This window comes from Haemorhous mexicanus, chromosome 18, assembly GCF_027477595.1.
Source record: "Haemorhous mexicanus isolate bHaeMex1 chromosome 18, bHaeMex1.pri, whole genome shotgun sequence".
NCBI lineage: Eukaryota > Metazoa > Chordata > Aves > Passeriformes > Fringillidae > Haemorhous > Haemorhous mexicanus.
The window spans coordinates 6,408,827-6,425,003 of record NC_082358.1 but is presented as its reverse complement, the minus strand read 5'-3'; the positions used below and the strand labels follow the sequence as shown (position 1 = coordinate 6,425,003).

General features: G+C 44.7%; 1 protein-coding gene across 2 annotated transcripts in view; it reads right to left on the bottom strand.

Annotated features, from left to right (window-relative positions):
- TOP1 (DNA topoisomerase I) overlaps nucleotides 1-15,101 on the bottom strand; it is a 65,844-nt gene extending 50,743 nt beyond the window's left edge. The window contains exons 1-2 of one of the 2 annotated variants that reach the window (XM_059862336.1): nucleotides 14,943-15,101; nucleotides 14,420-14,444 (exon numbers count right to left, since the gene is read on the bottom strand). In XM_059862336.1, the coding sequence (XP_059718319.1) occupies nucleotides 14,420-14,444; nucleotides 14,943-14,975 (58 nt within the window). In that variant the 5' untranslated portion in view covers nucleotides 14,976-15,101. Of the gene's footprint in view, nucleotides 1-14,419; nucleotides 14,451-14,942 lie in introns of those variants that run through there. The other variant, XM_059862337.1, reaches the window with a different exon arrangement.
- Between the last annotated feature and the right edge of the window lie 1,076 nt (nucleotides 15,102-16,177).

Here is a 16,177-nt window from a genome sequence, read left to right as displayed (position 1 = left end):
TTCTGCAAGTTTTAAAGTGTACCACATTATTTTTGAACTAGCAATTATCTCATTTCCTGTACTCCAGTCTCCAGCAGACCAGAGAAAATTTGCTCATTTTCCTGTGGTCACAACTGCGACCAGTGATCACCTTTTACTTGATCCTCTCAGATGTAAAAAGCTCCGACAGTGAAAGCCTGGAGCCTTCTGCTTTCATTAATGGGCTGTGTAATACTAAACAGGGCCCATAAGTGGGGAAAGCTGCATGACAAGTAGCCCTAATACCAGAAAAAAGAATTATTGTGAATAACCTATTCTGAAAATTAGCAAACAACATGAGATATTCTGTAGCAAACAACATGAGATACTTAACTTCACAGGCCACTCTCAAAACTAAGCAGCTGCTCCAACAGATCAAGATACTCCTGAAGAAAAACGTTTAATAAAATTGAGAATTAAGTAACAGCTTGTAACAGGAATACTTTTTTTTCTCCTGATGTTGTACTAAATATCCCAAATTTGATGGATACAATGTAAGTTCATGATGGTTTCCTAAGTACATGTTTGTGCCTCTACTAGGTAAAGCAGTGCAGCAGTCTCTGCTCAAGGGAGGATCTACAACCAGAGCAACAGTTCAGCATTAGGTTTTCACAACAAGAGACTTTAGAGTATGAGTTACTTGAGATCAAAACATAAACCAAGACACTTTCTGTCACTGCAGTCACTGTGACAAGTAGTGGAATCCTGTTGCACTTCCCAGTAAGACAGCTACCCTGACAGAGAAACTGCAATTTTCCTTTTTAAGTGAAAGCCATAAGCACGGAAAAGTAAAACAAGGAGGTAATTTGCTAATACCAAACATCATAAACAAAAAAACCCATCTAACTTTGCTACTATGAAAAGTCTACAGTTAAGGTCATGGCCAGCATTTGTTCCATAACAGAGTGTTTTACGAACTACGTGCACATCTGTTGTACAAGGGTAATTCTGGGTGGATTAAGTGCAAGGGAAAACTGCAATGACCTACAGGGAAGAAACATCTTCTGACTCTTGGTGTACAAAGATGCCTGACAACCTAATTCTCTGCCTTTTTGAAGTACCAGTCTCCCCAGGTAACTTGATCTGAATGTAACTAAACCCATTCAGATGACAGGATCTGGGAAATCACATACCTGTAGTTAGCAAAGTGCTGAACACACCACCTAGTAGTATATACACACTGTAAGAATACCTGGCAGAGATGGGGAAGAGGCAGGAAAGATTTTAAAAAGAGCCTGAGCTCACAGGATGAGGAACTGAACAAGTGTCCCTGACACTTGCAGACCAAATGACACCACCTTCAAACCTGGATATAACAGACCTGTCACAAACCTAGAAATTACACAAATCTGTATTAATTCTTGAACCTTGAAACACTTATGGATGCTTAGAAGAAAGCACTCCTGAAGACTATATCTTTCCTGAACTGAAAACCAGTGGAAAACTTACTTGTCTGGCCTCTGGAGATACTATGATAAAGATTATCATTACACTTTTTTGTAGTCCATGAACTACAAAACTTTTTAATACTTTTCTTAGTACTAGGGAAAAACAAAGTCAGGCCCTATTTGACTCTGGTTACCTATGGAGCTAATTGTCAAAGACTAATTCCAAAGCTCTGCAGAAATTAAAATGTTAACACACACAAAAAGACAATATAAAAATTTACCTTAGAAAAGAAAAATCACACACTAACACATTCCCTTTGGAATTCAAGTCTTCTTACTCTGGATTAGAATCTGACCATGAGGCTCCTGTGCTAGGGTAAATGGATGGGGTACTTACAAAAAGGGAGGAAAAAACACAAAAACTTAAATTAAAACCAAACTAATTCTGCCCTTAATAAATGAGGCTCACATCTGTTTTGAACACTGTTTCATGCTATTGTGAAATACAGCTACAGGGGACTTATTTCACAAAACAATGCTCCACAGCTCATTCCCTACAAAGGAAACCATTTAAAAATACACCCTAGCTTTAGTACACAAAGACTTAGCAAAGCTCTGATCCCTCAGAAACGTGGCCATGGTGTCAGCATCGTTTCACATTCTCACCAAGCACACTGAGCAGCCATGGGCACAGCCCAAGCACAGATTAGCTCCTGGGAGATCCAGTGCCCCTGCTGAACACTATCCCTGCTGTCAGCAGCCACGGAGTACCCAGCCTGCTGAAGTGCATGCAGACCAGATTCAGCTGGTGTGCAAAGACAACACTGGGAGCTTTGAAGAAAAATCTATCAGATTCTTGAAAGAGGCAAATATTGCCCAGGATGAGTGCTGCAGGAGAGGCCCACTCATGAACACAGGGAAGGAGAATTTTAACTCGGACTGTCGTTCAAATGTAAATTCACATTTTGCTGTGCACAGACAAGCTCATGTTTTGACAGTGGCGCGGAGCAAAACCATAAACTGACGATTATGCATCAGTGGACAGAAATCACAACAACAGGGCAGGACAGGAAGGGGAAAACGTGACAGACAGAAAGCAGTGCTTAAAGAACAACAGCTTTACACCTTCACTTCTGAAACAAGAAAATGATGCACTTGCCAGTTCAACTGCTACTGCCTTTTGCCCAGGATTCAATTTAAGAATTAAATTACTGGGATTGCCAGCTGCAGCCTTCATCTACTGCAAAACAAGCTATAGACTGGGGCAAATAAAACTACACTGTGCTGGGCTCTCCCAAGACCTCATGCTGACAACTAAAGCTGCCAAGCACAGAGCATCAAGGGCCAAGCTGTACTTTTTATATCTGTACGGTTACAACAGCCTAAAACCCAGGAAGCAGCTTCCTTCAGACACGGGCGATGCTGAATAAGCCCACTTGATGATAAAATAAAGACACTGTTTATGACAGCTACCAAAATCCAGAGAGCAGCATATTTTAAATTAGAAGACTATCTACTCATAAAAACAGGTATTTCAAGGACAGCCTGCTTATGCTCCCTAATGAAGTGCAGGTGACATAGACAGCTTTGATAACATGACTCAGACAAGATGACGGCTCCTCTGACAGTCTTCCAGGTTTTGGAGTAGGAAGAAGGCAGGAGGATAGGAGATTGCAAAAGTGTAAAAGGCTCTTGAAAAATGCCAATGTTTTCCACATTCATGTCCAAAGGTAACCTGGACAGCTGGAGAGATGTCCCATCTGATGGAGCAAGACGAAGTAACCCAAACACCTACACACTTCTAGGATGACAACTTGTGAGCATCAGAGTTAACAGCATTGACATTCAGACTCTGATTTGTGCCAGTGCTTGCTTACTGCAAAGATGGATGGAGATGACACCTACAGAGGGATTGGGCAACACTGCAGAAGTTAATCAAGGTCACTGTTGTTTTGAGTTCATCTCACTCATCTGGCACCACAGTTCTGTCCACATGAACCAACTGCCCCTGGGTGTCTGGCCACTTAGGCTGTGCACAGGAACACAGCCTACACCTCACTTTTTCTACTGCAGAAAGCACTCAAAGACTTTTGCTCTGTCTCCCTGAGGTGCTCTGTAAACCACACTGCAAGAATCTCATCTTCAGCCAAAACCCTTGCTAAACCCCAAGTGTTGAGGGGAAACACCAGCAAGAAAAGTTAACTCTGATCCACACATCAAAGGGTTTGCTGTGCACAAGCAGCATTACCACAGATACAGCACATTTTAACAGCCTCAATGACATTCCCGGTCCTCCAAAGAAAAGCAGGCTGCCTTTTATTCCCCATCTGGTGGTCATTAACTCTAGAGAAAAAACCTCAGAGTACGTCACTAGCTCTCCTTCATCCCTCCATTTTGTACATGCTGCTTGTGTTGCAATGAATCATCCCCTTCACATGGATCTCCAAAGAGTTCCAGCTTCCCATTTCCCAAAAGGCTGGATTAAACTGGAGAGTGCTCGTCTGACTTGTAAGGTGCCTTCCTAAGGCAAGTTTAAACCAGTACCTGCCCATCCCAGCTATTTTATCTTCCCAAAAACTGATCTTACTCACACACTCACCAGCATTCACAAACTGGGAGAAGACGTAATTTGCTCTTCCTATTGCTCCAGGCCCACTTAGGAGACACTCATAGCAAGGTGGCCTGAATGGTGCAAGAGCCTGACATACCTGATACCAGAACCCTGCACACAAACCAGGAAGACACTGTCTCCCTATTGCAAATCCAGTGACTTCACTAATTGCAGAACCTTCCACACAACATTTCTAATCTGTATTGTACCATAAGTGTTCCTAAAAGAATATAGTACCACAGAAAAAAATGCCCACCTTATCTCCTAAGATGAGCTTTGCATATAACAATATGCTAAAATTGCAGAAGCTCCTTTTTTTTCCTATGTGCTGCCCCTTTGATAAGCACCTCAGTCTTAAGCTGGAGAAGGAATTAAAAGTCAGGAGCAAGTGTCCAGGATGGAACTGAATCTCCATCCCAGCCAGACAGCTTTACATCTATTTCTGTGCTGGGGAAAAAAAAAAAAAAATCACTCCACTATGTTCTGGTTTCTCCAGCTCTGAGAAGAGCATAGTACTCCCTCTCTCCCCATTGTGTTGCCTATTTAAACAATATGGCCTGAGGACAAGATAACAATGTGCAGCACAAATGACCTTAAACCCAGACACAGCATCCATGAGTAACAAAATGTCCCTCCCTGGTGCTTCCTGCCTTCAGCTTCAAAAGAGTCTCTCTTCCCTTTCAACCCTTCACCCTCATGTCCTGAGCAGAGCACCAAGCACTCAAGACAAGCTGACAGCTGGCAAGGCAGCACTGCACCAAACCAGAAGCTGCAAAAAGAATTGCCAACTTATGGGCTACTAATCTCCCTAAGGACAGCACGAACTCCATCCACTTGCATCTGCTGCAGAGCAGATGAAGGAAGACAGCCTTCCACCTGGTTATCAGGTCTCCAAAGAGATGGTATGTAACAGGGTGTCTGTGTCCTGCCTCCAGCTACTGAAAAATCTGCAGCAGACACTATAGTTTAAAGGGGGAAAAAACACTGAAGCATCTTCTCTCCTAAAAGGTCTTTATAAACCACCTCTGCAAAACAAGAAAGTGCAACCTCAGAGGAAGAGGAGCAGCTGTTTTGACAAGTCTGGCCCTTGTTCAAATACCAGGATAAGCCTTGAGTAGTAAAATATTGCCATCAATAAAAAGTTCAACTAAAGTACATTGCCCTGGCCTTAAAGTACAGGTCATCTATTCCATGTTACATGCACAGGAAAAGCTGCTGCAATGTTGTTCAATTGAAAATGTGTACAGAAGTGACAAATGAAAGAAAAAAATGTTCTGGATAACACTCTACAAGTTCATGCTCTCATGTGTCAGAAGCTGTGTTAGGCAACAGAGCAAAGTATGTGACAAATGCCAGGAAAAAATTAAAAAGCTATCTGCACTTGGGGATTGCTCCATCCCTAGGAATTATTTTCTTGACTTCTTAACTATGAAGCCACATCTCTGGCCAATGAATTAAAAAACTGTTCTTAAAAATTCTTAAAATTATTCCCTTTAGACACTGCCACACATCTAGCTGCACCAAACTGACAAGACATTTGGATGGAAACAAGACAATTTCCAATTTCCTGCTGCATACACCGAGTAGCAGAGTGAACCCAACACTTCAGAAATTCCAAAGCATTTGGTAAAACTTCTTTCAGGGCAGCCAAACAGTGGGTTTTAGACAGAAAAGCTGTATGCAGTTTATGTATGTTCAACACCAGATCTCGTATATAATTTCTTCTTATAATTTATTCTTAAACACAGCAAAATATTAAACTACTGAGGTCCTGGATGCTTGCTGCAAAAATTAGTAACACTATGCAACTCAATGACTGGGATTACAAAATGAGCAATAAGGAATAAAAGCCACCAGGGTCTTATTTTTAGAAAACCACTGAAAAATAGCATTATGAAAGAAAATGGACATCTTGAAGAACCAGAACTATGCCTTCATTGAGAATGTAAGAGTATTTCTCCCCCAAATAAAGCTGCACTATGTGCTGAATGCTGTGTGTGTGAAAGAGACTGTCAGCTGTACATTGCAGCTGATGAGACCTAGCAGGCACTTAGCTTGTTGTCCAAACAACTAAAACATCAGTGTGTTATCAACACTGTCCTCATACCGAATCCAAAAGCACAGCACTGTACCAGCTACTACGAAGAAATCTAACTGCATCCTGCCCAAAACCAGGACACAAGTACATCCTCACCATGGAACATGAGTTCCATGGACATGGCCAAAGATGAGTTACACAGACTGATAAAAATATTTTAGTGAAGCTCCAAGTACATTCCAAGCTTTCCTGAGGCAGAAATCAATCTCTCTCCAGTGATGGAAAGATACAGGCAGCTGCAGAATTACTCTGCTGCAAAGCTGAATTCCATGAATGTCCATCTGTCTCTAACATGTCTATGCTGTGCAGAATTATGAAGGAAAATCTCCATCTTTTGGTGGGCACCATGAGGCTCAGCATTCTGCAATACCAATAGAGAAGAAAGCCATTGTCTTGCTAACACTCCCTAAAAAGCTCCTTCTCTGACGAAGGTATAAGATAAAAATACATACAGGGACACCCACACAGCTCACAACTGCACAAAGCATATGGCAAGCTTGTGAACATGAACAAATACACTCACGTCAAAAATATCAATAAGGAATCCAAAAACCTCTACTGATCGGAAGCTCTGTGGGAAGCAACTTTTGTCTCTTTGAGACTGACAAGAGCCTCCAAGTAAAACCATTTCCCAACATTCTGATGCTGTCCCTCTTTACCCTGCCATCATCTCAATTTCAGAAGTCAACACCTTCAGACTTAGGAAAGGGTTTAAGTACTCCAGGTGGAGATGCAGGGTGTTTTTCTTGAGGAGACACTGTCTGCCGAGGCTGAGTGACAAGCACTTAAGCTAACTTTCCCGCTGTGCCTCCAGTGAGCCTGCACTGCCCCCATCCCATCAAGATAAGCACTTCAGACATTTTCCAGCCCCCGCCTCCAAAGCCTCCCAGGACAGGAGTAAGGCATGCTCACTGCTGCCCGTCCTTGGGACTCCTTCATACTGGGAACAGGCAGATCCCAAGCCCAGAGCAACTGGCAGTGCAAGTCATTCTTCCAAACTGAACTACTGCTGCAACCACCTTCGAGAGAAACTGTTCAGACTCAAGCAACAGCCATGAAACAAAGCGAACTTCCCCAGGGTGAAGCAGCAGTATAGTCTTTTATTGTAGCAGAGAAACAGGCCTTGAGATGATGGAAAACATCACCAGAACTGTGACAACACTAGAGAATTTGTGAGGCAATTCTTACTTGAACCGCTGTCCTTTTCCTACTCATCTCCCCTCATTACAGAACTCCATCTCTATCATTAGTATTAATAGAGAACTAATTGCCAAGGTCTCCCACGTCTCCAAAGGCATCAAGTCTGATCTCCACCAGTTGGAGGATCTCCCAGATCATTGTTTTTTGCAAGGACTGGCACAAAACTTGCCAGTCCTTATTTCCTGCCACCGCTCCTGCTGACACAGACAGGGATTTTAAAAAAATCCTAATTTTTTTCTCAAAGAAGTCAGAGAATCATTGATGCTAAGCACATGTTACAAAAGAACAAATTTCAGGAAGATTGACTATTGCTCCACATTCTCCACTTTCATTCTCAACTCTGGAGCTCTCACTTGTTCATCAGCAGAGCAGCTACAGAAGTCAAATTTAGAAACCAAATTTCCACTTGAAAACATGCAGGTATGCTCATATTTCTGAAGCCAAAACCAAATTTTTAATCCTCCTTATACCATGCAGGTCACAAGAATCCAAATTTAACTTCACCCTTTCTTTTCACATCACCTTCCAAAAGTCCTAACTCTTGCTGTGACACCGCAAGATATTACAGCAGTTGACTAAGATCAGTAGTTTAAAAAGCAAGCATTCAAGATGAAAATATTTCCAACTATAAACCTCATTAAATCCACTGGAACTATTTAGCATTTATGTCAGCCAGGACATTTTGAACAAACGCTGTGCTAAAAATACTGTAGTCTCATACACACCAGGAAACCACTACTACAACGCGTTCAGCTGAGCTAGGAAATCGCAGGAGCCTGCAGCAGAAAAGGCTCGCTCTGCTCTGCCTGCAGCAGCACTTCCACGCTGTAGTAATTCCAGTGCTCAACCACTGATGGACAGTGGAAGCCACCAGAGCACACACAGAGGAAGTCACTGGAGCAGGCAGCTACTGGCAGAGTAAGGACAACAGTAACTGGGACCATTTTAAAAGGAGTAATCCTACTGCTGCTCTGAACTGGGTTTTACATTTGTTTTCTACTTTCTTTTCAGAAGAGCTAAAACCACAGCAAGCCCTTATTCTTTCTTTCATTCCCTGAACAGGAGGAACCATTCTGAAATCTAAAGATGATCCACATTTGAATGTTGACAGTGCTGAACAGCTCAGAACAGAGAGTCCTGCAGGGAGAAGGTACAGGCAGATGTGTCATATGCTTTGTCAAAAAGGACAGTCCCAGGACAGCAATGTAACAAACACTGATTTCAACATCAACTATCTTCTATCAGATTTGGAAAGCTAAGATGCAGACCTTCAAAAACCCAGGCAGAAGCAGCATATATAACACTAAATAGATTTTGCTCCCATGTTTTGGAGTGTTAGATTTTCTATAAAATGGGGAGCAGTATCTATAAAACTGGAAGCCACAAAATCAATTAGATTTAATAAGCCAATAAATATTTGTGAATGTTCTACATGTTCTACAAGGATATGAAAAACTGCATCAGCACAATCAGCTCAAGCAGACTTGAAAGAGAAACTGTCCCATCTTGAAAAGCCACTGGAAAAAAAAAAATCTGCAATGATTTCCTAGGTTAAACTGTATTTCTCTTAAATAGTCACTATGACATTAAAGCCCATCCCTGCAGTCCAGTAACAAAAAAGCAGATACACTGTCAGTGCTCCACTGATTTTAGTAGAATTACACCAATTTACAACACCAGGAAGAATCTGACCTGGAGCCTCCCTTTAACAGGGCAGTGGCTTGTGCTATTTCAGCAGGTATTACTTTAACAGGAATCCAGTGAAATCATTAACAGAGGAATTTGAGTCAATGAGATGTTAAGTACTTGCTATAATTACATATTATTGCAGTTTCTGCTGACAGTGCAACTCAGGAGGTTGGAATTCAATGAACTATCTAACGAATATCTGAAGTCACAGTTGTAAATGAAATTAAGTCTGACTTGTGCTTGATCACATTTATGAGCTGTGTGTCTAATTTACACGAAGCCATGCAAAAAAAGCACCTTTTTACACAGATCCCCTGGTCCAAAATTTTTCATGTTTTACAAAGTAAACAAAGAAGCCCTGATAACACATTAATAACAGAGAGTGCTTAACACTGGAGTGAAAGAAGAAACATCTTAAGAAAACCTGCTAGCAGGAAGAAACACACGGGCCATTAACCCCCAAAACACATCTTCCAGCACATTTAAGTAATTCTGCTGAGTTTTAACAAAAACACAAGTCGGCTGCAGCTCCCAGAAACACACTCAACTCCCCACTCCCACCAGACACCCATTAAGTTTTAACCTAAATGCTGAATGTGTCAGAACAATTAACACAACAGACCTCAAGGTCTTTAGCAAAGCCCTTCTGAGGCTTCTGCTGGGGAAAATAAATGCAACCAACTTATGTAGCACATGATGGTGAGGAACAGCTTACCAACAATATGTTTATTTACATTTCTGAGAAGTGTCATGAATGACAAATTTACTTCAGAATACTCTCACCTATCACAATCTGAAAATTCCCATAGTGAAGCTACACTGTCATATCCTAACAAGCCCTGAGAGAGATTGTTGTGAACATATTGAAAATCAATGCAAAAACAAAATTAAGAAATTCTGCAGAGATTGGCGCCTTATGTAAAATACTTCTGAAATTAAAATAAATAAAAAAATAAATCTAAGTGGTTGCAGACTTAAAACTACCCAAGTATTGTTCTGAGGCTGTGGGCAGCACTTCCCACAATGCAGGCTCACCACCAGCACTGCAGTCTGGAACGAAGGCAGGGAGCCATGCAAGGAAGGAACAAGCTACATTCTTCTGGATTCTCATCTCCATGTATCACAGAAAAGGCAAAGGAAATTTTCAGTAGAGATATCAATCTGCACCTAAATACTATTAATTACCTTTTGTACTTTGGATCCCTTGCCAAACGTTTGACATTTAAAGCATTCCTGAGACATGTTCCCAGGGAACTTAAAAGACAGTTTCTCCCTGACATGTCACACACACACACAGAGCACAGGCAGTGCCTTCACACTTCCTAAATCCGTGCAGTTTGTTTAGCACAGTGGCTCTAACAGCAGTGCTAAGGTACACACAGCCCTATGCCAGAAGTGGCCCTGCTCTCCTTCAAAAAACTCTCACCCATCCAGAAGGCGCCAGCAAAGGCAGCAGCAAGGAAGCACAAATCTGGTCTCCAACAGACTGTTTCACAACCACTGAGAAATCCTAAAGATCTCTGCTATGTTGCTCTACAGTTTGTTAGCATTTAAATCACCCACACCTCTTATTGCACAGCTCTGTCATCCATGAAACATGAATTTAATGCAAAACATAAAACGTGCTGAAATTCCTTAACTTGTAAGGCATTTGGTTCAGCACTCCTGTTATTTAATTTGAATTTCTCTCTTGCTCATTCCTTCATGTTGCCAGCCTGATAAATACACAGATGCCCCATGAGCGCTTGGGCCAACAAAAAACACCTGCCAGTTCCTGATAAGATGCTGCAGCAGTAAGGGCTTCATTTTTTTTCTCCAAAAAAATACTCACTGTTAAAGCAAGCCCCTCCTTCAAACATGTTTGAATTCCAGAAGCCACCTCTGTGAGGCTGGACAAATTCACACTTGACTCCTGTTAACGCACTGTAATGGTTACTCCAGTGATACTTGACCTCAAATTGCATCTTAACATTACTGGCCAAATCAATTGGAAGCAAAAAGCACTGCTTGGGGTGATGTCCTCAGTCTCCACACTGAGCAGTTCTGGATTTTACACAAGTTCTGATCACAGGCTGCTGAGCAGCCAAGGCACTAATAGCAGTTAGTAGAATTTAGTAGTTTTGGAATGCAATTTGATTATTTTGCAAACAAAAGTAATTTTTATCTACTGCACTCTGCAAACACAATGGGAGAGCTCAAAGTCAAGATAAATTGCTTTTAGTCTCATTGCCCTCACTAGTAAGAGAATGTTACATCCAACCTGAGTAACAATGCTCTTAAAGGCAAAACTCAATAGAATCCAAATCTGTGGACGTGGGGACATTTTCAGCATCCAAGCTGTAGCTGGAAACAACAATTTTGGACTCCATTTCTCTTCTGAATGCTGAGGACTGCAAGGATGTTACTTGCAGAAAAGGCTGGCTGTTTCAGCACAATACTGCTCTCAGCATGGTCTGCAAACAGGCACTGTAAGGACTGAACACGGAAAATTCTTTGCAATGCGTATGGATACTAAAAATACAGCTAAGGTGAAAAAAAAACCCACTATAGCCAAACAAGGGGGAGAACCTGGATACTGAAATGGAATGCAATTGCTCAAACTGGAATTTGCCCAGGACACTCTTGCTTAGAGTGATCTGGCTATTTAATGACAAGAAATAGCCAGGAACACGAATTTACTGCTGGCACCTCCTCCATACCCAACACTACCCTGCTATCAATGAAATGGGTGTGTAACCAGACCCAAGCTCCAGCTACAACCAGGCTGCCCCGTGGTGACCTGCAATGGGCAGATCCACCCAACCTATTGCAGCTGCAACAACTTGTGTGACCACAACCCGAGGTAGTGTGTCCACTGACCCAGATAGGAACATTAATAACAGGAAGCTTCAAAGTGCTTAAGCTGCCCTATTACTGATACATTAGCCAAAAGTCACCCAAAACACTCTTTACTAACAAAAATGTTTACTGCTGCTACACTCAACACTTAGAATGAGTCAGTACCAGCCCCCAGAAAAGCTTCCCTTCCCCCAAATGTGAAGTACAGGAGGCCCTAAAAGGAGTTTGGCTCTACTGTTTAGCGCTGCCTGACAATAGTCAAAGTACAAACCAATTCTAAACATCTGGGGGGAAAAAAACCTGGCACTTGGGATTCCTACCACCCACTCCTAATCTTTGCCACTAAATAGGATCAAAAATAAAGAAAATAAGAGCAAGAGCCTCAGTCTCTGCCTGAAGGAGAACTGCTGTTCTCACATCCGCGCGTGACAATTCCCGACGCACCAGTGCAAAGAGCTCCTGTTCAGAGAAACAAGGCTCAGAGCAAGCAGAGGTGACAGATTTTCAGGGAGATCAGGGGTGGTCACAAGGTCAGAGTGCCCAGCGTCTATTCAGCATTATTCCCCTAGCAAGACTAACAGTGTTACATGTACCTTCCAGTGCTGAAAAGGGTTTTGGGGTTTAGGGGCCTCTGATCAATGACAATGATGCTACATGACTGCCACAAATAATTGCAGTAGGAGGGAAAGAGTGCTGATGCCTACACTGGTATGGATTTGTTGGGTGTGCTTGATTTACCAGGAATTCGGTTTTTCCATCAAGGTGTCTGACTTTGAATTTCTGTATTGAATTCCTTCAACACATGGTAGAAATAAAAACCACAGGAGTTTTAAGAGCTGTATGACTAAAGCTCTTAGAAGAATAAAACAGCACATGGTCACAATAGAGGAGAAAAATCCCTCTGAAAGGTTCACTGGAAGATGGAGTCAAAAGGTCAAATATACATCACTTCCTCTATGTACAACAGTACTAAATAACTAAAGCTTACCAGGGAGTATTTTTCCCTAAATAAAGATGATCCTTAGATGAAACAAGTATTTTCCAGCACAAGAAGGCTACAAGCATTCCTATATAAGCTTACATTTAAATTGCTTCAAGAGTCACACCCGTACTTCTTGGGAAATCCACTGCACCCTTTTTTCCTAATAACAATTATTCACAGAACCCCACTATAAATTCAGAATGAAGAGTTCAAAACGAGCATATTTGATACTGTCTGCTCCTGCTGCACACACACAATCACATTCCAATGAACTGACAGAACGAAAGGTGCTCGCAAGCGTAGATCTGTAAATATTTACACGCTGTAGCCTACAAAGCAACCAGGCACGTGGACATCATCCAGAAAAGCATTCTAAAAATTAGTGTAACTATAAGTCAAGCAGATATTTTCAACCACCTTTTTTGTCCTCTACCACCTCAGCAGTCAGGGGACAGCTCAGAGCTCCTCACACATCCCAAACAGTGACAGTAATACACACACACAAAGGTTGGTTGTGTACCCTCAACTCCCCTCCACCCTATTTAAGCCCTTCAATTTGACACCTATCAAATGAGACAGGCTTGCAATCAGCTTGCTTCCTATAAAAATTAATAAATTATCAGAAAAAGTTAGCAGTCAACAGGCTGATTGAAAATATTGTATGTATGTAGAGATATATGAATATAAATATACATATAGACAGATATGCATATATATTTATATATAAATATACAAAATTATATATAAGTATATACATATATATATATAAATATATAGTAAATTACAGGACTCCTGTAAATGTTTCTGAACAAAATTAAGTTAGCTGGCAAAGTCCCTAAAGTGATGCTGTCCACCCTTCTGGAATTGTCTACACTATGGTCTGCTGGGTTTTTAAAGTAGGTTTTATTTTAATTTTAAAAAACCCCATCTAGCAAGGTAAAGTCACATCATTTAAATAGCCAGGAAAAAAATAAGACTGATCTTAAAATGGATGCAGCAGTTTCTTTTAAAGAGCAACATGTTGCAATCACCTTTCATTTTAGGGGAAGGGAGGGATTCCCTCAAAGGAACAGAGACGGGGAGCAGTAGGGGGAGGGAGCCTGCGATTTAAAAAAAAAAAAAAAAAAAAAAAAAAAAAAAAAAAAAAAGCGACTTGGGATTTTAAATTTTTTTTTTTTTTTAAGCTAAAAACTTTGCTTTCCCTTTGGTTACAAGGGGCTGGTGCCGGGGATGGCGGCCCAGTGCCTCTGCAGAGGCGGCTCGGCGGCAGCTCGGGGAGGAGGAGAAGGAGAGAAAAGCCACAGAGAGAGCGAGAGAAAAAGAAAATGGCGCAGAGACTAAGTCCCGACCGTCGACAAGGCGACTTTCCAGGGAGGAATCGGGGCCCAAAGGCGACCCCGGCCGAGCCGCTGCGCTCGGATCGGGGGCCTGCGGTGCCCCCACTCGGGGCGGCGGGGGTCGGGGGGGGCCGATCCCGGCGGGAAAGGGGCGCTTTTGGCAGCTCGATGGGAACAATGGGGCCGGTGAGCGCGGAGCCGGGACTTAGTCTCTGGGACGCCATGTCTGTGCGAGGGGCGCGCCGGGGCCGCACTCACCGTTCGCTCGGAAATCCGCCTCGATCTGCGGGGAGAGCACACAGGGACACACCGTCAGCACGCCCGGGTCCGCAGCGCTCCGGGGGACCCCCACCCTCGCCCTCACCCTCATTTTTAGGGGAATTAAATACTAAATGAGAAAAGCCCGGCGCGATGCGGAAGGTGATGGGGGAACCGGTGAAGCGCCCCCCGGCCCCCACACAGCTCATAAGGGGACCCCTCCCGAGCCCTCCCAAAGGGGAGCAAGCCGGGGGAGCGCGGCAGGCGCCCCTTCCCCTTCTCCACCCAGCCCGGGGGGGTCACACGCGGGTCCCCGCTCCCACCGCCCCCATCCCACCGCAGAGGGAAAGCTGGGCTGACAGGGCTCTGCCCAGACTTATGGGGACGGCCGCAGAGCATGGCTCCTCCGCTGGGGTTACGGGGGGTGGCGAGGCGGCCAGCCCAGGGCCGGCACGGGGATATGCGAGCACCGCGGTGGGAGTCCCCCGGGAGCGCGCCCCGCGGGCGGGCACGGGGCGCTCACCTGGGAATCGTTGTGCAGCTGGTCCCCGCTCATGCCGGAGGCGCGGACGGCCGGGCGGAGCGGGAGGAGCGGCGGGCAGAGGAGCGGCGGGCGGAGCGGGACGCGGGGAGCGCGGCGCGGTTGTGTAACAGACTAAGTCCCGGTTTCGGCGCTCTGCGCAGGCGCGGCGCCTTTTAAAGCGGCGGGGGAGAGGCCTGATGGGCAGGGGGCGGGAAGCGACCGCGCTCCTATTTGCATCCGAACCACGCCCCCGGAGCCGGCATGATTTGCATGCGGGCCACGCCCCGCCAGCGTGACCGCTCCGACCCGCTGCCCCCCACTGTCTCTACGCCGGCTCGCTGCTTTACATATCCGGTCCCGCCTCTTCCTCTCCTTCACCAATGGCGCGGCAAAACCCTGCACTCATTTACATGTGAGGCCCCGCCCCCTCCCCGCTCCTGCCCGGCACGGTGCATTGTGTAAGAACCCATGCTGCGCCGTGCGCGCAACGCGCATGCGCTGCCTCCCCGCTCCGCCTGCTGTATTTGCATACAGGCCCCGCCCCTGACCGCAGGCTCCGCCTCCAGGGCCGCATGGCAGGCGGGCTGCTCTGAGGGGAGGTGTTTCCGCTGCTCCCCGCGATAACCCCACAGCGGCGGCCCCGCACCCCGCCGGGCCCCCAGCCCCCGAGCCCTGCGGGCTGTGGGGCCTTCGGGGCTTCCCCTGAAGTCCCGCCGGTCTGAAGTCCCAGACCCCCCACCCCCCATAGCCCCCAGCTCATTGGCAATTAGAGCATTTTCTAGTGAGGAGGCGAGCGGCTGCGCGCCCCTGTCCCGCACACCCCTCGTTATCAGTCCTGTAATTGGTGTGACTGACCCCTCGCTGTCCGTCTCTGCACGCCACCGCATCAGGCTGGAGTGCGGGGGCCGCAAGAACCACGGGGAGATGCAGATCAGGCAGGTTTGGGCTCACTTGACTCGTTTAACTCAAGGACAGCACTGGTGCATTGCATACAAGAGCATTAAAAAGGGATCAGCCCGCAAGGTTTTTCTTCTGGCATAAGCAGGCTCTTAAAATTTCTTTCTCCTGCAAGGAAATGGAGGGTAAAAGGGGGCCAAAGCTTTATTTTCTTTTAGGTAATGTGATAATGGAGCACGTGCCTGCCTAGAAAAACACCCCTCCTTCCTCAGCCCAAATCTGAAGACATTTATTTCTGTTCCGCAGCAGCTCTTATAAACGGGTTTTCTTGTCGGTGT